We start from the raw sequence: 26,410 nt of genomic DNA on the forward strand, positions 1-26,410 counted from the left end.
AAGTTGTGTTGGATATTAATAACGCAAGGCACTGAATTTCAGCACAAGCAATGTACCTCCATTGCTGCATCAAGGCACGCTTCATTTTGAGATAATGCAGGAGTTGTCTCAGAAGAAATGGGTGATTAAACTTCAGTCTAGTCAATCATTATTTTTATATTCAAAATCATAATTGTTTCAAAAAGAAGATGGCTAAAGCAAAATCTAAAGAAAAGACTGGACGTGTAGGCTGTATAAATACCTCAACTTCACAGTTACGGTGTTTTTAATTGTTTGGACTTTTTACGGTTCAGACCGTTGCCTGGGAAACACGTTTGGAAAAATACTCAATGTCAATAAGGTCCACAGGTTTATGTATGTTTAGAAATTCCTTCTCAAGGAGGAAGTAAGGTATTTGGAGTCCAGACAGGTTCTAGCAGGCAGACAGAATGGGGATGGGTAAAGGCACAAAAATGTGCTGAAGCCTTTTAAAATTAAGACCTCACAGTAGTATTAAAGTCATACTGCTATTAGAGTGCATTTTTTTGCAAACACCTTAATGACTCGGAAAGTCACAGACAAGCTACTTTAACTCTGAAGGTGCCATTAAGCCTATTAAATTTATTTCCACGATATTGACACAATTTTGCATCTGAAAGCAGGTGCCAATGGCATTAAACCACTCAAATGTTATCGACATTGAAACAAAAGTCTAATTTCACAGGAAGCCAAATGTTCTGAGGATCAAAATCAGTGCTCGTATGGAAGCATATATGCACTAATAACTCCTGCACAGAAAAATAAAACACTCTTCTGGCTGTAATGTGAGATGATACAGGTCTGACAACAGGTTGCCATGTTGTGATTACAGCTCCGTATCGCTGTAGCGATCGGAGCTGCACACGCTGCGAGGCTGCAGTCAGCCGCGGGTTATATCGGCAGAACCACTATACACCTTTTCCTCTGATGCTGAGAAAAGCAGAGCTCAGCACTGGCCTCAACTCTCTGGTTGATAAGGAGCAGCGAGAGTGGTACAACTACTAGGTCAACTCAAAAAGCTAAAAATCCCGACGATGGGGGAAAAAACGTGCGCAGAAAATTTCTCTGTGCAACCACTGCAGCTAAGAACAGTTAACATTCTTTCAACCTACGAAATTAAAGAAAGAAAAACAAACTATATGAAAGATAGAAGAGTTTAAAAAAAATTTTATTGGCTCAAATTATCAGGGATCATCAGGTCTGAAACACTCTCACAGGAGAGTCAAACCAAAAAAATCTATTATAGACATTTTAAAAGATCTGAATCTAAAAGTGTGTCCAGCACTGTAGTTGTTTCTTTTCTGAAACAAAAGCATTTGACTAACCAAGTTTCTCTGGTGTTTATGAGACTCTTTTCACTGTTTTCTCCTGAGTTTCAAACTGTGATTTGAAAGAATGTATGCATTGGAAAAAGAAGGGAAGAAAACTTCCAAGGTAAGAGAGGAATGATCTATTGGCTTTGATTTGGGAGCGTCAATACTGTTGGCAGAGGCCGATCTTCTGTGAATCAGGATATTCGCTTGGGGGAATCCTGCCTGTCAAAACTCAAAATTAGTTCCCTCTGCAAAGATGGGAAATACGTTGTTTGCCTTTAACGAGAAACAAAATTATAATGTGACATGATTCTAGCAGTACGCTGCTTCAGCAGAAATAGACTTGTCCTTAATTGTCTTCCCTCATCTGCCAGGAGGAGATCATCTTTCTTAGGATAGATTTTGTACCAGTAGCTAAATTGGTTTGGTTCCTCTTTTATCTCATATTAACTGTTTGGATTCCCAGTGTCGGTCATATAGAGTGGGCGTGACATTTTTAATTCATATTTTTTTCTGTCGGTCATTTCAATGTACAAAATAGATTTTTCTAGTCCAATCCTAACAAAAATGTCTGTTTAGCCAAAAATTAATTTAGGAGGAAAATAAGAACCTATGTAAATTATCATATTTGAATTTTTTAGAATATTTATGTTCAGAATTGGAAGTGGGGTCTTTTGTTTGTCTGAAATCACTAGATGTATATATTACTTCATCACATAGTCCTGATGCTACATGTTCAGATGCTCCTTTGATAACCACATAACGTAGAATGTAATAGCAAAACCATTAAAAAACCACAAAAAGCAGCAACAACCTGTTTTACCGAAATGAAACCTTCTGAATAACCAAGGATGAATTAGTTTAAGAATTTTTCTGCACATAAAATTACAGAATTAAGATTTTGCTCATATTCATTACAAACCACTTTTTTTTTTTTTTACTGAAAATCTTTACAGAAAGTACTGGAGAAGAAAAAGGACTCTTGAAGGGAGTCAAGAAGGAGAAAGAGAAGAGACAAATAAGACAGAGATGGAGTTACACCTGCACAGGGCAAGACCTAAGTCCTGCAGCTGAGGTGTCTGGGCTTTTACTGGCTTTTCCTCTGGAAATTCTCAAATTCTCAGAGGTAGCCTTAGATGGCAAGCAATGGAGTAACGTTCTGTTCCACCAAAGACTTCCCATACTATTTCGTCAAACCACTTTATCTGCGCTCAATTCATCATATATACACTGGGAAAAAGAGCATGTCCCAGTCTTCAAGAAGCGCCATAAGATAAAAGAGATTGTGAGCTAAGTCTTCAGTTAACAGCAGTAGCAGTAGTCTTCAAATAAATCCTGCAGGTAATATATGGATATTAAAAGAAACTAAGCAATTAGGGACACAGGCTTGAATTCCTCTCTTCTTACAATGAGAGCAAGAGCAGAACCGTATCAAAGAGCTATGGTGTGCTGCGATGCAAGTAAAACAGTTCGGAATCAAGGAATTAATAGAGACTTCATTTGTGTCAGATCTGAAATATCTAACCAATATAACTGGCCTTAATTTGACATTTCTTTCTAGGGCATATGACAGAAATTTAATTAAATCAATACATTTCTCCTCAATGTTAACTATTCCTTTTTTTTTTTTTTTTTCGTGTCTATACTTGCTTCTTGACCATTATTAAACTCAGTAACTCAAGTCAAGTAAATGTGAAAACTTAAAGGAAATGCCTATGATAAGTAACCAATTACGTACAAGGGATCTTTTCCCTTTTTAAAATAGTATTTTTATTTCAGAGGCAAAAACTTTAACAGCTCCAACTTCTAGAGTGATACATTGAGAAGAAGAATGTTAGGAAATGAATATGGAAATAATCTACAAATGGATGAGTAATTAATTGAAAGTTTTCTGAGAAATACTCTCTCATTTGCAAAACTCGCAGGTACAATTTGTGAAAATGTGTATAAGAAAACCTAAACTGCTACCAGGTGAATGTTCTGATGGATCTATTGGAAACTTTCTCTGAATTTTGGACAAGAATTTACAAACCTACATGACTGGGAAAGTGTTTTCTATATGGCAAAGTGTCTTTTTAAAACAATTATTTTTTTGATAAATATACCTGAAGAGAGAAACTCTTTCATTTAGCGCTGAGAGGACTAGCGTGCACTTTTTTGGTTCTGTGGACTCAATGAAAGCGTTCTTATGAGTCAACATCCAGACACCCACATCCACAAAACCGGCAGCAAGACACCCTGGTTCTCATTCTAAGATCTTGCTCTGTATACGCTGAGTACCCAGAAAAGGGGAAAGAAAGGGAACAACAGCTCTGTTCTTCACTCAGAAGAGAATGAAACAAGGTGGCCTCTTGCTGCTACACTAGGGTAAAGTATAAAGTCTCATTGGGAAGGGAAACAAAAGCTGTAGTATTAAAAACACGCACCCTCACAAGTACAAAACTGAACGTGGGGCTGCAGAAGCAGGAGGTTCCCTTCTACCAGCAACCAAAGCAGCTGTAGAAAAATTCACGATCAGTCCTTTTATCAGATGGACTGTTGAATTGAGTCCTTGTAAGACCACTGTATACTTGAGTTTGGTGATATTGCCTGTTTCTAAACATTTTCTCTCTAAATTCATTTTAATTCATCTATAACCAGCTTCTAATCAGAATATCCCACAGGTATTTGTCTATGCTTTAACATGAAAAGGCTCAGCCTACCTATTCCTTAGCAACCAGTTTACTCTGTGTATAAAGCAGCACTATTTCTAGCACCAAAACCGATTGCAGTGATCTGTGTTGTTCCTGATGAGAACTTACAGTTTTTCTAGAATTTGCAAAATAACTTTTTGACAGCTTTGCATTTCCCAAGCGCAGCTTAAAGAGCGAAGTTTTTTCAGTATATTTCCACCCAGCCCAATCAGCCTTTTTGCTTAAAAAGAGATTTTTTTTTCTTTTCATTTGTGATTGAATCCTAAATCAAGCTAAAGCAAGTCTAAAAGGCATTCTTGAAAAAATGTTCTTCTGCATTCTTCACTATTTAAATAGATCAGCGGAACTAAGCCACCTCACTAAGAACAGGATAAAGAGAATAGCCAGGCTGAATTACGCTTTTAACTTTAAAAGTGATCATTGTGTTTACCTCCAGAGAGCATTCCGAGATAAATGGCTGCTATTAAAGCGATGATCTCATCAACACATGGCAGCCTTTCTCTTCGCATAAACTGTGAAGAAAATAGAATTATCCCACTGCTTGGAACCCATCTTATTTTCTCATGGCTCACAAACTGAGAGAAATGAAGGCAGTATCATCAAGTCTTAGCTATCGTATAAAGAGCAGGTCCAAATTCCTTTCATCCGCACTTGCAGAAGGGTAAAATTGTTTAAAAAATTCTAATTAATTTGAACAGAATCTCCACTTTCTCCTCAAACCATGATCAAATGATTTGCCTTTTTACCTTAGAAACATTCAAATGATCCACTCCTTCCCATCTCTCCTTCACTGCCAGCCTCCTCCTGCATGGGGTTGTGGTATTAAGAGTACAAATGGTCCCTTTCTTGAAAATCTAAAGCACTTGACAAGATTTTACAAGTGCTTTGGAAAAGCACGTACAGCATTAATTGCCACAGCATATACACGTTCTGCTTAACATTACAGACCATTCACAGACTGTCAGAGGCATCAAAAAACAGACTGAAGTGCCCCAAACCACAGGATGCAACAGCACCACTAGAGCCAGGAAATCCCAATTCCTAGTTTTCTGCCTTAGACCATCGTCAAGACACCTTTTTTGTGACCTAATTAAAAAAAAAAAAAAGGTAACAAAACATATTCTACTTTATCCCTCCTATCTTATTAGGTAATATTCTCACTAACTCTTAAGCAACAAGTTCCTGTGCAAATTAAGCTTTGAATATAGCTCTTTCAGCACCATCTCAGAATTAAAGAGCTTAGTTTGAAGCAACACTGAAAGTCGTGAACAGTCAAAATCGCTATCCAAAGGCACTGGCCAAAGAAAAGACCCTTCGACTTTGCTTTTGTTTCAAACTGGAACACAATCCGCCTATTTCATAATTCAGACTAGAGATAACACACAACTGAGAGACATCAACATAAAAATACTTATTGATGGAATTTCTACACAGCAACCAGGAAAAGTTTGACAAATATATTTGTCCTTAAATTGGTCCAAATGTTAAATCCCAGCTTAGTCACTGATTTATAACATATGCAAGGCATTTAACACTGATAAAAACTCTATCCAACTTGTCTGAGTATTAGGAAGTTTCTGTTATTAAATACTTTTAAAGTACTCTGGAACTGTTAGATGAATGTGTTGTGAACAGAAAATATTCCTGGACGTCACTGTGGGAAAAGAATTCTTGTCTTAACCATGACATTGAGGAAGTATGTCATCAGTTAAGTGAAATGTATAAAAAAATTATAAGCCCATCCCTCCACCTGCATTTTTATACGCTTCACCGACATGTACTAAATGAATACATTTTAATTTATTCTCCTAACATCATAACGACAAAAGAGAGTACTAATAAACTCCTTTTTCCAAAAGGTATCTAAGATTCTGGGGACATATGAGACTGTCCCAAGGAAAAAGCAACGTCAAGCTCGGTGGTGACTCAGGCCCAAACTGGCCATCATTCTTTTCCCTTTTTTTTTTTTTTTCCCCTATATTTTTAGCTCTTTCTTCTACATCCTTTAAAACAACTTGCGTCTCCACTAGGTCTAATGAAAAAGTAGCAAGCTCATCCAAGATGAGAACACCAGATAGTAATGAGGCCTACTGTCTAGCTCATATAACCATGAGAATTCACATTATTACATGCCAGCAACAGAAGGCTAAGAAGTCCAAAAAGATCTTTGGCTAGAAACGTTCAGATGAGAAGGCTATTGGCTCCTCTCAATCATCCTTCTTCCAGAGATTCTTCTCTTCGGTTGAAATCTGCCTGGGTGCTTCAAGCACAAAGGCAGCACTGTATTAGGTGGACAAGGCCCAAACTCTTCTGCTACTAAAAAATCAAATTTTACAGGATCACAAAGCTCTAATGTTTTCTGTAAAGAGCAAGATAGTTTTTCCTGCTTTATCAAAAAGATAATAAATAGACCAATGGCATATAGCTACGAAAAGCAACCTGTTATTTGTGGAGGAATTTTTTGTATTTCTGTTTTTAAAGAGAAACAACCAGCACATGGGAAAGGTTAGGGGTTTAACATCTGGACAGCCCAAACATATTAAGAGTACGTAGGAATTTGTATAATTTACTTGTAAATTTAGCAATGCTTCACAGTTTTTTTCAGCATATGCTGGCCAAAACAATACTGGTATTGAAACAAAGCCTGGTCTTCCTGAAACAGATGTTAAAAACACATGAAGTCAGAAACAAAAAATTACAAGGGACTTACAAGCTAGTTCATTATACCTTCCACAGGGGAAAAAAAAAAAAAAAAAAAAAAAAAAAAAGAGGGTGAAAATTTTTCTCATTTAACATTATGGATGAATAAATGGTCTGCAACTGAATTCCTTCACTTAATTTGAACAGCTATTTAAGGAAAGAATATATACTCCATAAACTCTGGAAAGTCCTAAAATTAAGTACAGAAGAATGGACTGAATAGTGGCATACAGACTGGGAGAGGTTGGAACATAGGTATTCTGTAAGAGAAGCCTGGGAAGCTATTTCAGACAACGATATACGTTTACTAAAATGCCTTTCAGTGCAGTTACGGGAAGATTAGAAGGGAAGATGAGATGTAAAGGCAAGACTGAACATGTAAGGAACGCATTTCCTCTACTCTGCACAACAAATGCACAAGAAATGGCACTGCTATTGCATTTAAGCTGGCAGAAAACATTTACAGATGAGTGTCAAAGGATCAAAATGATATTGATTATTTATTGCTCATTTAATTCCAGCCCTTGTCTCCAGTTTGACACCGCTGAGGCAATCAAGGGCACTTACTGCAGCTCTGTTAGAGGCAGGGGCACAGCAACAGGCTTAGGTCAGGCAGATGTAACGGTCCACGCCACAATCAGAAGAGCCAGTCAGTGATGTGGGACCCACACGAGTCCAGCAGAGAGCGAGAAGGGCTTCCAGGATGCTGAAGGTGACACAGGAGGAGCATCTTCTGAGTAAACTACCCGCTTCTGAAGATTATTCTACAACATTGCCAAGAGTGACACATATCCAATCATGCTGCTAAGTGGAGCACAAGTAATCAGCTAATTACCTGCTTTACATAATGAGTGAGGGACATGTCAGTAAGAATGTTTTCACTCAAGGAAAACTGATAAAAAGGAGAAATAAACTTTCCTATAAGCGTCACAAGGGCTGCGCTCCCAATCAGATGACAAGGCAGACCACACTTCAGAGAGATGTATCACAACACGGAGTCAACAGACAAGAGCACGTTGCTTCCAGCAGTGCTGAGCTCCCATCCCCACCTGAGCTGAGCTCCTGGTACGGGTGGTTGAGCCAGCCCTGGAGACCCGGCGGCACTCAGGAAGGTATTTGCAGCTCCAAAAACTAAAGCACTACTGAAAGAAAACGGTGGCTTTGATGCCAAACGTTTGTTGCCTTAAAGGCTGTTTCTGACTTAGAAAAAAAAAATGAAAGCCTTAATCTAACTAACCAAACACATACTTGGTATGGAAATAAGGTATCTTACATACGCTGACTAGAATTTAATTTATAAAACCAAAACGATCATTTACTTTAATCTTTCCGGGAACTCTTTGCTGAAAGCTAGTTCTTTTAAAATGGTTGAAATATCATGTCATTTTGCTAATTCCTGGGAATAAAATCACAGAATGCCATTATAGCACAGCGCCCTTCTTTGGAAAATAACTTTTCCCTTGGAAGACCTTAATGTTAAAGAAATCAGCAACATCATTAAAAAAAGCTGATAAAAAACCCTAACCAAGAATATCCCAAAGCTTATCATTACAATTCTGAATGACAGCCAAATCTTAGAGGATTTCAGTCGTATCAGGGCAGTCAGAAAAGTGCCCCAGAACCAGGCACCGATGGAGAGATCTCGCTGTCAGTAACAATCAAAACTACTAAATATTTATACTTCTCTGGTTGTCCGTGAAAGTTGTGACTTTGGAGCCATATCAGCATTAATAATGAACTAATCAATAAAATACATCTGACTGCAATTGCTCCTGATAAAATTAATCAGTCATTAATACCATATTTCTTTTGCGAAGTTTATCTAGGTTGATGGATGGTAAACATGACCGTTACCGACACCAATAGCTTTGCTGTTACGCTGCTGCATATATTTTATGTATTTTTGTACTCAATCATGAAATAGAAGTGTCCTCTACGTTCCCCAATGCCCTCTGAAAATTACTTTCACCATTTGAAACGTTCTCTTTTTCTCCCTTAGAGGAAAAGTGAAGTGGAGACAACAGTGGATAAGGGAAGCACAGAGCGTTCCGCAAGCCTAAATTTCTAGGGAGGAAATTCTGGGTTTGTTTCACGATTGAACACCTGTTTGCAAATACGATTTATGCTTCCACCACGAAAACTGGATTATTTCATACCTTCACAAACTCATTCTCCGCTGCTTTTTGAACATGAAATATATACAGAATATGATCTCTGACATTTTAATTAAAACCTTTTAAGATGTCTATAGCAAGTAATAAAGTACAAATTGTCTCCCTAATTTTAACCTGTGTTGCAACTGTGTCATGAATTCAGATAACCGCGGATAAAAATCTTTCACAGCTAAGAGGATGAGCTGAGTAAAAAAAAAAATATCTGGGGCTGACAACTAATTAAGATATATTTCCCCCGATGAAGAAAGTTCTTAATCTATTGCTGTGTGTTACAGCAGTTCAGGGCTATATTTAAAAGGCCATTAAAAATGTACCTGAAGGCAAAGTTAATCTTTATATTTGACAGATAATAACAGCTTTTTTGCAGTAAGTAGCAAAGTGAATATTTTATTTCTTTATGATCTAATGACCATTCTGTTTAATCTTAATGGAGTAAAGACGAACAAGGCAATATGCTTAGGGGATATACTAATACATCAATTACGGAGAGTGGGAAAGTACTTTTAAAAAAGTAGCAGTAATCTATTGTAAATGAAGATCTCAATAAGCACTCCTAGCCACAGGGAGAGCTAAAAAAGATGCACTAAAAATCTATTCAGATTCTGCTCCTTATAGGTATGTTCTTCTCAGCTCTTAAGTCATGCAGGAATCACATAATTAACTTTTGAAAAGGAAAGCATTTAAAATAACTATGTACCTATGGAACACAGCAGGCTTTCTCCTTGATTTGTTCAGTGAAAATGATTTATTCCATCTGCTCCTTAACATCGTTGCAGAAATGCTGAGACTGAGTGGCACTTCTTCTGAAGGTATTGCAAAAGTATAAACACAATTCTACAAACAAAATAGACACTAATTTTTGATCAAAGGCACAAGGTAAGACAGACGTATAAATAAACTCTGCTCCTGCTTAACTGCAAACATGCAATCTGTCCCATATGAAAACAGGCACTTGTTTCTCCTGGCATTTCACTCTGTGATGCAGATCTGAATTTTACGTAAAAGGGTTTTTACTACTTCTTTTTTTTTTTTTTTTTTTTTTTTTTTTAAATTTAGATCTCTATCCGGTATGGGGCATAAGATGACACATCCAAAAAGATCTGTATGCCTCAAACCCATTCAACACTTAACTCCAAGAAGTTTACGGAATTTTCCTAGTGAAATCACTGGAACTACCGCCAAGTAAGGACTCCGTCTGTGAGGATGCAATGAGGAACATTTGATTCTATTGAATCTAATGAGCATTGATACTATATGCAGTAATTTCAAGGAAAGATGCCTCTACCCAGTAACTCTCCAGACAGGATACTCTGGATTCTTCCCTTCCCAGAGGTATGCCACAAAAGCCTCAATGAGCTACCACAGAACAGATGACCTATGAGGACTGTTATTTTGTCCTAGGATTTTTTTTTTGTACAGTTTTCTTCCTTTGTTTAGATTTCTCTCAGCGCGTTGGAACATTACTCAGCTAAAATGCAAGAAAGCCACCTCTCCAGAACAGTTTCCACCTAGGGAGTTAATGCAGCATAAGTATTGTCTGTCAAACCACTCCTTACAACCAAAAGTTGCCCCAAGCAGATGAGCCCTAAGTGTGCAGAGAGGCACTGACTTTCACATAGGCAGGCTTCTGTCTGAATTAAAAAACATGAATATCATATTATATTAATAGTCAAGGAGTAACCGGTCTTCCACATCCTTAACATTGCTGCCCCCATGTAAAATTCAGAATGAACCGAGTGTATTCACCTACGGACATTCACGTGCACAAAATACAGGCAGCAATCTATAAAAATGCCAACTTCAAAAGGACACCGGTCTTGCATTTTCTGAACTCACTGCACTGCTTGTGTCCGATCAAAACCATTCTGAACATCAAACACAGCTTTGGGGCAACACTGCTGCTACTGGCAGCAAAAGCTGGAGGTGACAGAGCCATTGAAAACCTGGGTGGGAATACAGGGCTGAAATATCAGAGTGGCGAGCGCACACTCGATATCGGTGCAGTGAAACACAGTCTTCCACACTGCAAGTTATGTAAATTAAATCAGTTAAAGATTCTTAGATAAATACCATTAGATGATATTCTAGCGTTTAACACTTCTGCAGGAAAAGTGATGAAGGTTGTTTGTACTTTTCCTCAGTCTCTCTTTCTCCTTCATCTCTGAGCGTATATGAAAAGGACAGAGCAAAAGACAGGGAGGGAGAAAAAGCACAACAGTCTACCCAAGCTTTTGTGAAAAGAAAAAAAAAAAAAAAAAAAGGCAGGAAATATCCAAAGTGGCAGCTGACAGGTAATTTACCCCCAGCTTTTATCTCTTAGATAACTACTGTGTGTAGACACCTATATAACTCAAATGAGACATTTTTATTTGACTAATGACAGAGCAAATTTCTAAACTTTAATTTTAGAGGCGATTATTAAAGTGGATTTATCTGGAATGTAGAAAGATTGTATTTCCATTTGCAAACTGAAAAGAAAAAAACTCGACTGCACTTCTAAGGTCTCTGTGTGGGATTCAAACTCCTATACTTAAAAAGAAAACGTCCATTTTCAATTTCCCATCGGCACAAGGTGTTTTGTGAGTATTACAGCACATATTCCTGTCATACAGTTTAAATGACCAAGAAATTTCATTTATTTGCAGTACTGTGTCATTTTCTAAGCCAAGGACAAAGAGATAGCAACAGACGTTGGTTGCAAATTGGTTTTAAGAACTTCTGGATCCCTTTCTTAATCTAAAGATTAGGGGGATGCACGCATCTTGTGCTTTAAGAACACAGAATGTTATTATTCATGGCTGTATATTAGTCAACGTCAGCTTAGCCCCTTGATAAAATGTGTCAAGAGGAAAAGCTTGTGATGCTCAAGCAGATTTTAGATAGGGGATATATCTCTTATTACGTGTGTGTGCCTAGCTATAGACTTTTGATGTAGTTTACATGGTTAAGAAAACTATTAGCAAAAGCCTTCTCGCATATCTAAACATTAAACTATATATATTATATGACCATACATGTCTTTGTATATTATACACATTTCTATACACACACACACGTGTGTATGTCTGTATATATGACTTTAAAACTAATGATGACAAAGATCTATTTACTCCTTTGGTTTTTATTTTAAAAGCACAAAAGTCAGACAGAGAAGTCGCCAGCAGAATGCACTACATGCAGTCATGGAAAACTACATTTAGAAGCTTGTTCTCAGCTGTAAGAGAAATGCAAGCAAAAAAAAAAAAACAAACCACCCAATCATACATCTTAACCAACGGAGTTCTAAAAATTATTGTGAGAAACCGAAGCTGTGAGGATGAAATAACCGTGGTGATTCAGCTGAGCATTTGAACTGACCTAATTGTTTTGGAAGAGCACTAAAAGCAAATGCTGCATGTTGATGTTTTGGAGCATGAATGTAGGGAACAAGAAAAAGCCCACTGGAAAGAGTCTGTAGATATTAATCAGTATTTTATTAGGTTCATACGTGACTCGATATATTTACAGAATTTTAGCTAGAAGGCAACGTTGCTCATGTTAGTGTCTTCAACCTCCCGCCCAGCCCCAAAGCACAGCTGCTTTCTCCTAGCAACCTGAACATCAATCATGAAACACCGTTTTGTAGACCCCAACGTCCATGACTACAAAGCCAAGTTACATTCATTATAAATAAAAAAATTAGCAAAGTTATAATTTATGCCTCGGTGGGCAAAACCACTGACGGTTCGTTTCCCCTCTCTTTGCTCCCCTAACCCTCATATTAAGATTCCTCTCTCTAACTGAAAAAGAGTAGGTAAATAGATTAATGGGGATATTTGAAACGAAAAGTTGCAATTTGATTTCTGTATGCTGGAAATGATAGTCTTCAAGAAATCATCCATTCTCTTCCACTCTCACTCCACTCTTGACTAATATAGGAATTTATATCCAAATGGGATCAATAAATCCCATCTCGTATCATGTCATTTAAAATGTCATAAGGCACCAATGCACTCACACTTACTTAATCCTTGCTTGGTTCATAGGCACGTCTGTCTGTCAGATATTCAATAACCAATCCCAAACCTGCAACTAGTATCAATAATTTATCTGGTGTATCAAAATAACTTTATGAACTATGTAGTCCAAGTATCTTTTTGGTCCGTAATAAAATAATATTCGTAAACTCTTTCTACTTTCATATTTCAATGGAATTTAAATCTAGAGGTTATTTGAAAGAGTTCTGTTTATTCATAAATATAAACAGATATTTCTAAATATAAATAATAATACAAATATAAATAATAATATTTATTATTACATAAGACATTTTTCAACTGTTTAATGTATTAAAAGTATTGAAAGCATTCAAAATGTCAGCTATTAAATAAGGGAAGAGGGACAAAAATCACTGCATCCTTAACAGCTAAATTAGTATTACCAACTCATAGAGAACATAGCACAGATAATAATTTTAAGATGCATTCCATTTCTGGAAATAAAATCATTTATCCAGCCACTTGGCTCATTTTAGGTTTTTCCTTTCCCAAGACTGACTAGCATTGTATAAAATTAAATTTGCTAAGAGGAATAAACTGACTTCTCCAAATTAGATGACTAGCAATATAGGTAAGGTATCAGGTATTTAAGCACCTCCTAGACCACTCCAGGTACAGTGTTGGCCTTTTTTCACTCTTTAAGTAGTAAATAAGCCTTTGAGGTACTCAGTGTTTATCCTAGCAAATCATCAACGTACATGTTGTGATACAGGTTAATACCTCGCATCAATTTCCAAATTATTATGTGAAAATACATTTTCTATAGAATATTTTTAGTTATCAACATACCCTCTTTTGAGCCCAATATTTTATATAATTTACTACAATATTGCCATCAAATCTTGGTGAATGTCAATGCAGGTAACAAATACTCCACTCTACTCTTGATTATCTCGTTTCCAGTAACTTCTGTATAACTTTTTTCCACAGAATGTTCTTGGAATAGCAGAATATAGCCCACAATATAAGTAATGTTATTTATTTGAAGATATCACTGACTGAAGCAAGAATATAATGAATGAGTTCAGCGACGTTTAAAGGAGAGAGCTGACTGGCAGAAAATGCAAAAACTTCTTTTTAAAAGGAATACACAGAGTTTGTAATCAGAAATAACGATAGCAACGTATTTTCGTCTGAGCCCTGTGTTACTCTTGAATCTGTTTCAGGATGCAGCATATATTACAGTTCCTCAATTCATTCCTATGTTATTTTATGTCCATGTTTGGCAAACTTCAAAGAAACAGACCATCTACAAGCGTGTCATTATTTCGTGAGCTAAAGACTAATCAACAGCATTAACTTCCTCCAACGAAAAAATAAGTAGTCCTGCTTCTGTTTTTGACTGAAGGAAACTACAACACACTGGAGTCTTTTCAAATTCGGACTGGAAAAGCAATCTAAAAACTGAAGTTGAAAGTTGAAATAAAGACTGATGAATAACCTCCCTTTTCAGTGCCTTTGCCCGGTTGATTCATTACATATTAATACATATGAAGTATAATACCCGACTACACCTATTTATTGCACATTAAATCCAATATACAGATTTGAAATCAGTATCTGTGATCTAGATATTTAACTGAGAGGACCTGCCTTAGAGAAGGACACAGGCCAAGGACCGTTCATATATTTGCATCCATATTTGTTTTTGAAAGTTGCGTGACGTTTGTACGTGGTATTTTTCTGAGCGTTCTGCTGGAACTAGTGGAAATAAGCATTTGCTATAATCACAACAACGGAGTTCCGAACTGAGGTTCCTAAACAAACAAACAAAACCCTAAAAAAGCTAATGCCAGAATGACAAACTTGACACTGTGGGGGTTGTTTTTTCCTTAGTTTTTGTTTAAACTGAAAAATTATCTGAATAATTAAGCATTTGCAAGTCAAATAAGCTAGTAGGACTCTTCAGCTTCAGCTGTTATATCATGCTGTTCCTTTGAACAATATTTACAATGCACCGAGAGAGAAAACAGGGGAAGATCCTGTGGTTCCTGACAAATGCCGCGCTAATGAGAGTTCAGGCATTTCTTTAGTGTTTGCAACACCTCCGTAATAGGCAGCTGAATGTCACTGGCTCTGCAGCCACTGCATTTTAATCACAGGTTAAGCCACTGCAGATTAAAGTATTCAGAGAGAAGTAAACTCTTTTCTAATTTTTAGTGGTACTCTGACCCTTGAAAAACAGACTTCGCTAAAAGTCAGCAGGAGTTGAGGCAATGTCTCCCAGGGGAGGAGGAGCCTAAGCATCTGCTGTACGTGCCCATCAAACAGTTCGAGATTATTGGTGTTAGCTCTTCTACCGTTCACCTCACTTAACATTCTGCTTGTGTGGCTGTAAGACAGTTCCTGAGTGCCTTAGAGTTGCCCCTCAAATGCATCTGTGGCGCCTTGTTAGGACCTGGAGCTGCCATTCCAAAGCAGAGGAGTTGCAAGGAATAAATCCAGATCAGACCGATTTCTCTGACCAAAGTCTGGCGGTAGGAGTGCTGAACGTCTGCTATCAGATGGACTTTGTCCCTCAGTATTAGCAGCACAAGAACCACCAATGCATCCGAAATGTCCAAAAATACTACAGCGGTAGACTGGAAGAAAACTATTTGAAAGTCATTTCATCGCACGTTTCCACTGGATGAATCTGCTACAGGGTCGTAATAACTTTGTGACAGCCAAACGGAACGATAAAAATCTAACTGCAGGAAATGAAAAGGCAAGACATTTTAAAAGATTATAAAATTAGCAAATCATGTCTAGCAAAACGATCATATTGTCTTGAACAGACGACACTTCCTAGTGACTTTTATGTCCGTGTGCTGGAGAGCTAAAATGACTGCAACCGTTTCCCTCCTCTAGCACCGCTTTACTGCGACCCAGGCAGTTATCGAAGGCACAGAGAAAATCTTTGTAAGCTTTGATGGGCCTCTCATCTATTATAGGCATTAAAAAAGGGTAAGAATTTTTGTTGGTATCATTTCTGAAAGATTTATCATCAGAATTCACTGAGGAAAGGCTAGTCTTTGAGTTAAAACTTTTTTTTTTTTTTTTTTTTTTTTTGTGAAGGTCTGTCTTCTGCAAAAAGAATTCTACCTTGGTTGAAGGATTTTCTTTAAGAGAGCATGATTATTGGGGTTTACTGAAAAGTTGTGTTTATATTAGAAATTGAGGGTCTGTGATAATTGGAAGAAAATCACCAGCAAGGCAATTTAAGGTAACTGAAAGTTGAACTAACTGAAAAAACCTTAACTCATTGCTGGGTTATGGAAATTGTTTCATATCAATAACTGAGTAATTATTCAGAGGGAAAAAACTTCAAAGACTCCCATACAAGTTAGAGGTGTGAAACCTCTGCAATTCATTATGCAAGGTGAGAGCTTGCAACATGGAGCTTTAAAAATCAAGCTGCCTTATTTATCATCAAATAGTAACTGCTGTTGAAAGCACAGAAAACGTAAAAAAAAAAATCATAAGGATTTATTTTTCCCCCGTAACATCACTACTTGTCTATTCCCAGACCAATCAGCAGTCCTCAGCTGAAAAGGCATGAGGGAAGATAGGAATTGTCGGTAACTTCTGACAAAAGGGGTTAAGGCGGCCTTGGCCAACAACCCCTGGAGCATCTCCCAGGGTGAATCCCTGCTCACCCCCAACAACCCGGGACGCCCGGGAGCACCGAGAAGGGGCCAGTGTCCCCAGTACTGACATGGTGCCACTCCTTAAAGTTATTTGTCTTTTAGAATGGAAGTGTTGGACTGGAGGCCACTTTACCGGGAGAGAAAATCCCACATTTTTGAGCAGACTAGAGGTGGGTTCACGGACAGAGCACCGGCCAGGTGTTCAATGTAGGGAGGGGGAGTGCTTTTGACACTCCATTTGCACGGCAACATGCAGCGCACACAAGCCAACACGAGAACATCTTGTGTGAAAACAACGTCCTGACAGAAGTCTGTGCAGTGTTGACAATTTCCAAAAGCATTTTCTAAGCAGACGAAGACGTTTTCTGCAATGCATCATACACTCCGGTATACCGAGACAGAATTTTTGCAACAACGACAGCGCACGTCTGTCATCTTCTCCATGGCATGACTGCAGCAGTCACGTTAAATCCCAAAGGCTGTTTCTTACAAGAGGAACACCCATCCATCACAGAGCAAAACTACAGTGGTTTAACAGTTCCTTAATCGCAAGTGCAAAAATTCTCTGTCCAATTTTCACAGATCTTTAACGGCAGCAAGGGCCTTCATTCCTCTGTGACAAGGGACCTGGCCTAGCAATGCACATAACTAGTACGAGTGGATTAAACGCACCACAAACCCAAATGAACAATGGTAACCAGAATGCTTCGCTAAGATTTACAACTCTACTGACAGGGTGAGTTTCCAGTAATTTTACAGCATTTTCCCGCTCTTGTTACTAAACCTGGCGAAAAGCAACTTGACAAAACTTGAAAAAGCAGATTTAACCAAGCTGCTAGTTTGTTAAAGTTCAGACCCAAGGATAAACACAATTTCAAAATTATATTTTGTCTGGTCTTCTAAACGAGGGGCCTTACCACAAGCATAAAAAGGGTGTTTTGCACAAAATGTATTCAATATCTGCCAGCTCTCAAAATCCTCAAATAGAAGAACCACACATGGTGTGACTGTGGCATAAGGACTGTGCTCTAATGATTAAGAGCTTATCCACAGAACAATGATATTTTCAGAGTACTCATATAAGCACAGATTTTCCTATTCAGTTTTATTGGCTGACTGCATGAACTATTAAAAGTATGTTGAATCTTTCATGTTTTGGCCCGGGAAAGAATACACCACTTAATATTTATTCATCAGAGCCTGATTTTGTAAAAGAGTGATTAACTTCAATAGCTATTAGACTAACTGAAGGTGCTTTGTACTATTCAGATTTAGTAAACATGGTGTGTATTTTCCACTGTTTGCAGGGACTGTTTTCACCAACAACACAACGCTTTTTCTGACTCGAATAGAAGCAAAGTTTTTAGTAAAAAGACATGTTTTTATATATACCTTCATAGTTGAATGTTCTTTTCTTTTTGGTATCTCTATCTCAAAGCGAACATTCCACACGGTTAGTTGCTTTTAAAGCCAAAATATGATTAACAGTTGCACAAGCAATCAAAGCTTTTGCAATGTAATTCCAGTTACAGACTACAGAAACTACTGAAACCAAATAACAGCTTACTGCTGGGAACATACAGTCACTCTGTTGTTTATGTAAGCCTACAGAAATAAAACTCACTGAAGAAATGTAAATTTGGAGATTTCCACACTTTCTTCAGAAGAATAAGGATTTGTAGAAACACAATTTATTTACTGTTGTGTCAGAAAAAAAGTTGATCTCTTTCTGGCTTTCCTTTTAAAGTGAGTATCTGTCCTATAAGTCACTAGTAAGATATAAAAGAAAAATAACTCTTATTTTTAAAGGTGGGTTGGTGGGGTTTTTTTTTTGTATTTCAGTAGTTGCCAGGAAAAAACAGCACCTTTAAAATATGCATCTTCAGAATGAATGCTGTATTTTGACTTACATTAGTATCACGCTCACAGTAATTAATCATATGAGCACAAAGAGCAAATGGCACAGCATTCAACATCAGTTTTATTTCCTATTAGAGAAACATATCTTTATTGTTATCAAGTACTAAAAAAAGAATGCAATTGTGCTGAAGAGGTTTTGCCTTTTTTTTTTTTTTTTTTTAAAGAAAGCAACACAAACTATGAATCGTCCTAATTACAGTTTCCAACAGAAGTTTATTAAAAGATGGAAGCCACCCTAGAAGAGGTGTTCTGAGCCTTGTCGCATGAGTTATTTACTGGTAGATTAAAGCTTCCCTTTATGACATAGACAGGCAACTTTTTGGCAGAAATTTAGCATAATAAACAGGCACTTCAAAACTTTTAATTACCAACATGCCAGAGATTTTAAATTAGTATATAAGGTACCTTCCAAAAGGAAAGGATGGAAAATGTACCACTTAACCTTTTTAAAAGGCATCAAGAGCACCACAACTCACAACAGAGGCATGTGCACAGAGTAGTAGAGGAGACTAACCAAGCAAACAGAAGTCCCATACAAATTTACAACCAAGCAGCTTGATCTGCCGAGAATTAGATTAAATACAGCATTAAAACCATGCAGTCGGGCTGTAACTGAAGTAGAAAGCACGCCGGGACAGTGTATACTATTTCGCTGTTAGACTAAGTCCAAAATCTACTGGAAATTTCTAAGGGCTTTGCACAGAAATCTGAAGGGCTTTCGGACTATTTGTAGGAACAGCGATTGTACTTTTTCTATTAGACGTTACGGCCGTACCGATATTTCCTAAGTGCTCCTGTCTTCCCAACAGAGAGAGGCTGGTGCCTCTGAAAACGGGATGAGAACCCAAATCCCTGCCAGGGACTGAGGAGGAGGGAGCCCAGTGGGTGCTATTTGCTGAAGGTTTGTTTAAGCAAAGGTAGATCTCCCCATTGGCCAATTTCTTCTCGTTATCGTGAGTAACAACGGTAACAGAAATATCAATAGCAGTATGTGGCAAAGTAATCTAAAATCCTGTATATGTTTTAGTCTCCACCTGCAACAAAAGCCAAGCTGTCCTGTTTTCACTTATTTTTTAGCTACAAGCACAGACCAAACTACTTCTGCAGCAATCGCAGCTTTCAAGCATACAGCAGCCTTATTCTCAAACCACGTTAGGTGTAGCGTGGGGCTCTGAAGCTTCAGCGTTCGGGGAGAATTTTTACCCGTTCTGTCAAGCGCAACTCAGCTGAACCTCCCTGGTTGGTTTGCCGATTTTAACTTCTGTAAGTACACGGTAATGGATAATTCCAAAAGCAAAATTTTGAGCCTGTTTCAGTAACCATGATAATAATTCGCCTAGCACTGTATCAAAAAGTAATCAATATACTGCAGATTGCTCTTTGTATTTCAGGTGATTTACCAGCCTCAGTCAGAAAATTCTAATGACTACATTTTTCCATGGAAGAACACAGTACTCTGTTACAAAACAGGTAATGAAATGGTAACTACTCAGCTGAAATACTGAAATTATCTCTCAAAAAAGAAAAAAATCAGGATCAATCCAATAATGATATTACTTTAATTTTGACTCCCTTCTCTCTATTTATTTTTATTATTATTATATGGCTATATTAAAATAATCCAAACCAGACTAGTCTTTAAAAATAAACATTTGGATAGTCATAACAATTGCATATTTTTATTCTGTCGAAAAAGTTTCAGATTTTTCAGGTTTCATCTTCAATTACTAGATTGTCTTCACGTAAATTATCATGTGTCAAAAAATTTACAAGCATCTTACTGGAAAGCAGGAATTGCTCTTCTCAAAGGTATAGGCAGCTCTAATCTGAAGCCACTGAAGACAAGGCAAAAAGTCATCCTACTTACTGACATTTCAGAGAGTGTTAAATCAAACCCAGAAGAGTGTCATCTATGTGTCCATAGGGAATAAGCAGAAAGTAAAAACTGCATTTCCTGGAGATAGCAGCAAGGTACAGAATATTACTTATCCCGGTTTCAAGAAAACTGATGGCAAAATGACTTGGTATTTGTTTGGTTTTGTCTAATTATTTTAGGACGAGTTCTCCCAAGGTGCGAGACATTTAAATCAAAAAGCAATGACGACGTCTCTATTTTAATCTTGTTTCATCCGCTTAGGATGTGACATTTAGAACTTTAGTCTTTTTGTTTGATGTTTTAACCATCCTGCTTGTTTGTTTAAATAGAGCGATCGCAATATGGATGCAGAATTCCGCTTTTCAAATTCTGTATTTGTTTCTGTCCAGGCTGTTTATCAAATAATAGGTTCTGAACAAATCAGACTTTCTGATAACCAAGTGAAAGAGTGAATATATTTCAGAGATACACGAGGTCAGTGAAAATTCTTTTGCTCACATAATTCCTTTTCCATCCTTTGTTCATTTATAACCCCTGAGGTATAATGCATGAATTATCCTATTGTACACATCAACCACTTGACAGATTGTTTTAGTAAAAATTCATGTGCTGTGCCTTTCCTTCCAGGCTGCCAGGAAAAGTTCAACAAAAAGGCTGATTAGGTTCCTTTAAGTTCTACCAGATAAACAAACTACAAAGCAAGTTTACAGTACCCAAGACCATCCATGCAAAAAATATCACCCAGGCTCTTTACAGTAACAACACAAACCAGAGCATTCGAAGGCGCTCAGTCAAGAAGAAAAGCTGATGATGATTCAGCAGTCTGTCAAAGGGGGAGCAGAAATGTTCACGCTTGAGAATCTTTAGTTAACAACACATACTTGTCAGGACACTTCTTAACAAAGCTCTGATTAAAGAAAGCCTTTTTTCTTTGCTTTGTGCGTGGACAGTAAATTTTTAGTAATGATTCATTAAAAACATTAGATAGGTTTTTTGGGGGGTTTTTTGGTAATAAAACCTGAGATAGTGTCAATGGCATGGATTCCAGCGACATAACTATGTGTCCATGCATTCACCTGAGAAACTGCACACAAAATACAGCAGACAGCAGATTTCCAAATCCAAGGCTGGCCTTGGAAGAAGTGCATTACCTGCTGTGGGCATGCTGCAAGCAAGTCCTGTGGCTGCAGCACACACGTCTGGGTCCAGGCGCCAGAATTAAACACAAAAATTTTCTTTCTTCTGTTTCTAAAAACCTCAACCGCATTTTGGGAGGGTGATCTGAATGAACTGCATCCTCCCCCACCCCACAACAGAAGGCTGGGAGGATGACAGATAGGGGAAATGCAGGTAAAATAAGGAAAAGGGAAAAATAGATCCTGAGGTTGACTGGAAAGTATGGGGAAGGAAACAGTGCTACCAAATTTCAAAGCAGGCAGGGATATTGGAAGAGAGAAAGTGCAACAACAACAACAAAAAAAGCCTGAATGAAATGTCAGCAAATTAGCTCCTGGCATTACTAGCTTTTCTGCCTTGGTTGGAGAACTTCACCTCAGTATATCTCGGAAGTATTCGCACAGCTTAAACACTTGATAAAAAGAAACAAAAAGTCAAATAAACTCGATGAAAATGTCGTGGCATTTGTTGATATGCTGCATTGTTGTAGGCAATATCCAGCTATAAACCCAATTCATTGCTTGGATTAGACTGAATTGGGGACAATCGGGGCAATTCCTGCGGGTGTGACGCAATCGGACAAACCTGATGTTAAAATGGACTGTGACTTTCATTAATTTCACGAGCGATTTTGGCAGCCCTGGGAATTGTATCCAGGTAGCTATTTTATGTTCTCCGAAAGTCACAATCACCTCCGATTTGATTCCAACGTATAAATACATCTCCTTTTCGCAAATACATGGCGCATAATGACAAAGAACCCAAAATTTGGAAAGCAGGCGCTCACGATTTTCATCCTTTTCCATATTCCCTTCCAATTCACTGCCTCTTCCACCAACGGTTGCTATGACCTTCACAACTGCACCTCTAGCTGCGCTTCATCCCATACTCTCCCCACGTCCCTGCTGCTTCTGGACCAGACCTAATTGTCTAATTACCATTCAGATGTGCCAAACCCTTATTTCTAAAGTATTTGTGAAGAATGTGTGAAGAAATTCTCTCTTTTTTTTTTTTTTTTGTATAAGATACTAATTAAGCTGCCTTTCTTCATTTCATGCGGACCTAACTACGATGAAATCTTGATTTCCCAAGTAAGCAACAAAAATGATAAATTACATGCGGTATATGGAATAATCTGCTATAATTTTCATCCATCTGGCTTTATATAGTAAATATATAGAGAAATATAAAATAAATATATAAAATCCAGCCATTTTTCAGCAAATATGCAAAGGCAAGTTATCTAGGATCAAGGCCTTCTTTCTATTCCCAGGTACACCAAAGGTTTATTATAGGATAAAGAAAATAACGTACCATCGTCACATCATCCCCCATATTCAACATGCTCCTCCCTTTCATATTCCTTATGCATCCCTTTAAGATATTAAATTATAATCTAGTTTTATTTTAATTTGTCTTGGTTTGGGGGTTTCTTATCAAACACACTAGCTGTTCTTGTACCGTGATTATACACACTGAAGCATCACAAAAGAGAAAATGAAATATAGAATGTAAAGATTTTTGCTATACAAGTTTTCTGGTGAGTAAAACAGTCTTTGAGGTTGTTCAACATTGTCTGTATAAATATAACTGAATCTAGTCTTTATCTCTCTGTACAACTCTGTGTATAATCTAAGCATTATACAGGAGTTCTCGAAATACTCTCTCTAACACCCAGCGGTTACCAAAAGTGAATATTATTAATCAACATTGTCTTCTTAAATACTGCTATTAGTTTTGCTAACTTCATATTCAGAAGTGTCAAATATAGGAAAGATCCACATAAATGTAGCAAAAATGACTGTAGGTTCAGAGAGTTTCTTATATGTGTTCAAAATTAAGGAATACGTGTCTGTTTTTCAGAGAAAACCATAATTAAGGAAAGCATGCTTGTGATACATAAATAATGATTATTAGGGAAAGACTTCTTCATTCATTACTGAAGTGTGAAGTACTATTATTTTCCATTCTCTTTGTTAATATTTTTACTTTATAAAAAGAAGGGGCGTCGATTAATTGAAACACCAATACGTCCAGAAAATTCCAGCTGGTTTGAATTCTTTAATTCTCATCACATTTGGTGGAAGCAGAAAGTGTCCCAGGAACACATTAAAAATACTGCACATGAATTAAATATTGTCACACCGCTCCCGGCATGCTAAAGGCTGGCATAGCAAAGCAGGCACATGAAATGCCCAAACAAGCCCTTTGGCCCCCATTTTGCTGGCCCTTGCAGCGTGTCCCTGCTACCCCACCTGACTGTTCTGCCTCGGGCTTGTATCGCTTTATCAATTTGAGAGGAAAAATCAGGAAAGTGGAATCAGAAAGAGATTCCAGTAAACCAGATCTGTCTTTAACTTTTCTGCCTTTAACTTTTTTTTTGCCAAATGCGGTTTCTCTCCGCTCCTGTCCTGCATGTACATGTTGATAAACTCTTGGGGACAATTTCTGCTTTCTCTCCCCTGTGGAGCAACCATAATTGTATATTATATACGCACTCACCCACAAACATACATCTCCCTAAATTGGAGGTATAGTTCTATTTTATGTAATATTTACATTTTTTCTGTCTTATAACTGAACTTTATTTCCAGTGAGTCCTTAAATTTCATGAAGGTAAATGTCCTAATAATAATCACCACCATGCCCTGGTATATTTTGTTTGGTTGCTTGTTACTTGATCTAACAAAAAGAAAATAATCTATAAACTATTTGAAAGATTGATTTCTGTTCAGTTGAATCAATCCCCTGTAAAATGACATATTGTAAAGGCTCCTTTGCCCTTAAACCATAATCCAAATTCATCAAATTTTTTCAGTGCCGTTGTGCAAAGCCTTCCTACTCAGCAACAAAATCCAGCTCACTCGCCTGTAAGAGCACTTCCAAGATGAATGAATCTGCAGAAAATTCCAAATAAGGTGCTTACCAGGAAAAAACAAACAAACAAACAAACAAAACCCTACAATATACTATAAACTAAAAATCACCACTTCAGAAAGGAATAATGTATACTGCTTGCCATCTTCACGGTATTCCTTTAATAAACTCTAAGTGTCTTCATCATTAAGCAGAAAGATGAAGTTTACTTTTCTACCTCTGATTTATGTCTTGCACGACACACAAATTTTTCAAGCTCAGAATAACACAACTTATTCGTCCTTTCACAGACAAAAACTTTTGCCAGAGTAAGAACTCCTGATCTGTTTAGCTGAAAATTAACCAGCAAAATTAAATTCACAGACACTGTCAGTGAGAAATCATTCACAGGCCAAGCTAGGATGCAGTTTTTTTAAAGTATGAACAAAATTACACCTACTTGCTGTCGAATTTCTTCTTCCATCTTTACTGGGGACCCCAACTCTGCGACTTGTTTGACACCTTCGCTAGCGTATCCTCCATACTCCCAAAGGATGTAGTTCTTCGAGTGGGAACTACCAATGATCGCAGACCAGTGGTTGGTGCGTCCTTTCAGGAGGGAGAAAAAAAAAAATATATATATAGATCAACCATAAGACAGCCTCAAAGCATGTTTCCTAATTTCTATTAAAGTTTTGAAGCACTCAGTCTTCACCAGTACCAAGCTTTTGCATGCGTTGCACGCTGTCAGTTCGCACTATGTCAATACAGCTTATCTTTAGAGTGATAAGAACAAGTATATTGAGAACTACAAAATTATAGCATGAGGTGTCAGTAATTATTGAATATAACAACACAGACAGAAATGGAAAGATTGTATTCCAGCTAATGAAGCAGCCCCTCCCCAAACAGATAGGCTGAGTGTATTTTTTCTTCACCAAAGACTTCACTTCTTCAGGAAGTTTAAGAATCCTTTAATTTTAGGTTTCTATGCAAAATGTTTTTGAGGATGAAACGTGCAAGGGGAAGACTTCAGTGGTCACTCGAAGATTTAACAGCAAGTCACTTCATTACTGAGGTACTGGTTTCTAAGAGTCCACTAGATTTGTGTTTGAGCGGTGGCAGCAGGTTACCAGCAAAAGGTAGATATAGGCATGGTTGCACTATCATTAAACGTTACAGATTTTCATTTTATAGCTTTGTGCCCAAACGTTACCTGGCACAGAACTATAAAGGGCTTACCTCTGCCCTTTAGCTACCGGCTAGGAACCTCCATGGCCAGAAACCTCCCCCAGTGGCTTCCTGCTGAAACATTTGCTTTCTGTGGGCAAATAGTGTCCAACACTTCTTCCAGGAAACTTCTGAAATACTGGCCAAGAACTGCTCTTATTGGCACTGACATAGTTGGGTTTTCGGCTTCTGCATACTTAAATTATACACTTACATCTACGTCTCCTTCCCCAACCCTCACCCCAACCGTTAGTAGGGGTTCTCTCTCATTTAACAAGGGAGCAAAGAACTGAATTTTGGTGCTTCAATATTCGCTGAGTTTGCTTGCTCAGTGTAAGAGTCGTACAGCTAGACAAAAGGATTTCTGTTCTTGTTCCTTGTCTTCTTGAACAAAAAAAAAATATAAAAAATTTAAAGTTTAAAGAAGAAAATCATAGAGAAGTCTGATGGAATTGTAAAGAGAATTGAGGAGAAATAAGGAGTCACAGAAGTCCCACAGTACTGGGAACAAAAATGAATTCACTTAAGTGTCAAATAACACTCTGCAAAGATACAGGCTTAAAGGAAAAGGAAGAGAAAATGAACTGTTCACATAAGCAGACAGTCTGGTAACACTGCAAAGACTGTAGGAGATGAGGGAGACAGAATGATGGAACGAGACAATATTTAACATTTTTCTTTGCAATGCAAAAGGTAGAAAGTAGCAGTAAAAACAACTGAAAACTAGAATAAATGAATGAGAAATGAATAATGAAGTAAACAAAAGGAATGCAAATTTAAGATGTGAA

The 26,410-nt window shown here is 37.5% G+C and overlaps 1 protein-coding gene across 1 annotated transcript in view; it reads right to left on the minus strand.

Moving 5' to 3' along the window:
- SPON1 (spondin 1) overlaps positions 1–26,410 on the minus strand; it is a 188,325-nt gene that overhangs the window by 105,025 nt on the left and 56,890 nt on the right. Inside the window, exon 6 of the mRNA XM_074918292.1 lies at positions 24,853–25,001. Within this exon, the coding sequence (XP_074774393.1) occupies positions 24,853–25,001 (149 nt within the window). The remainder of the gene's footprint in view (positions 1–24,852; positions 25,002–26,410) is intronic.

Source organism: Athene noctua, chromosome 14 (assembly GCF_965140245.1).
Source record: "Athene noctua chromosome 14, bAthNoc1.hap1.1, whole genome shotgun sequence".
NCBI lineage: Eukaryota > Metazoa > Chordata > Aves > Strigiformes > Strigidae > Athene > Athene noctua.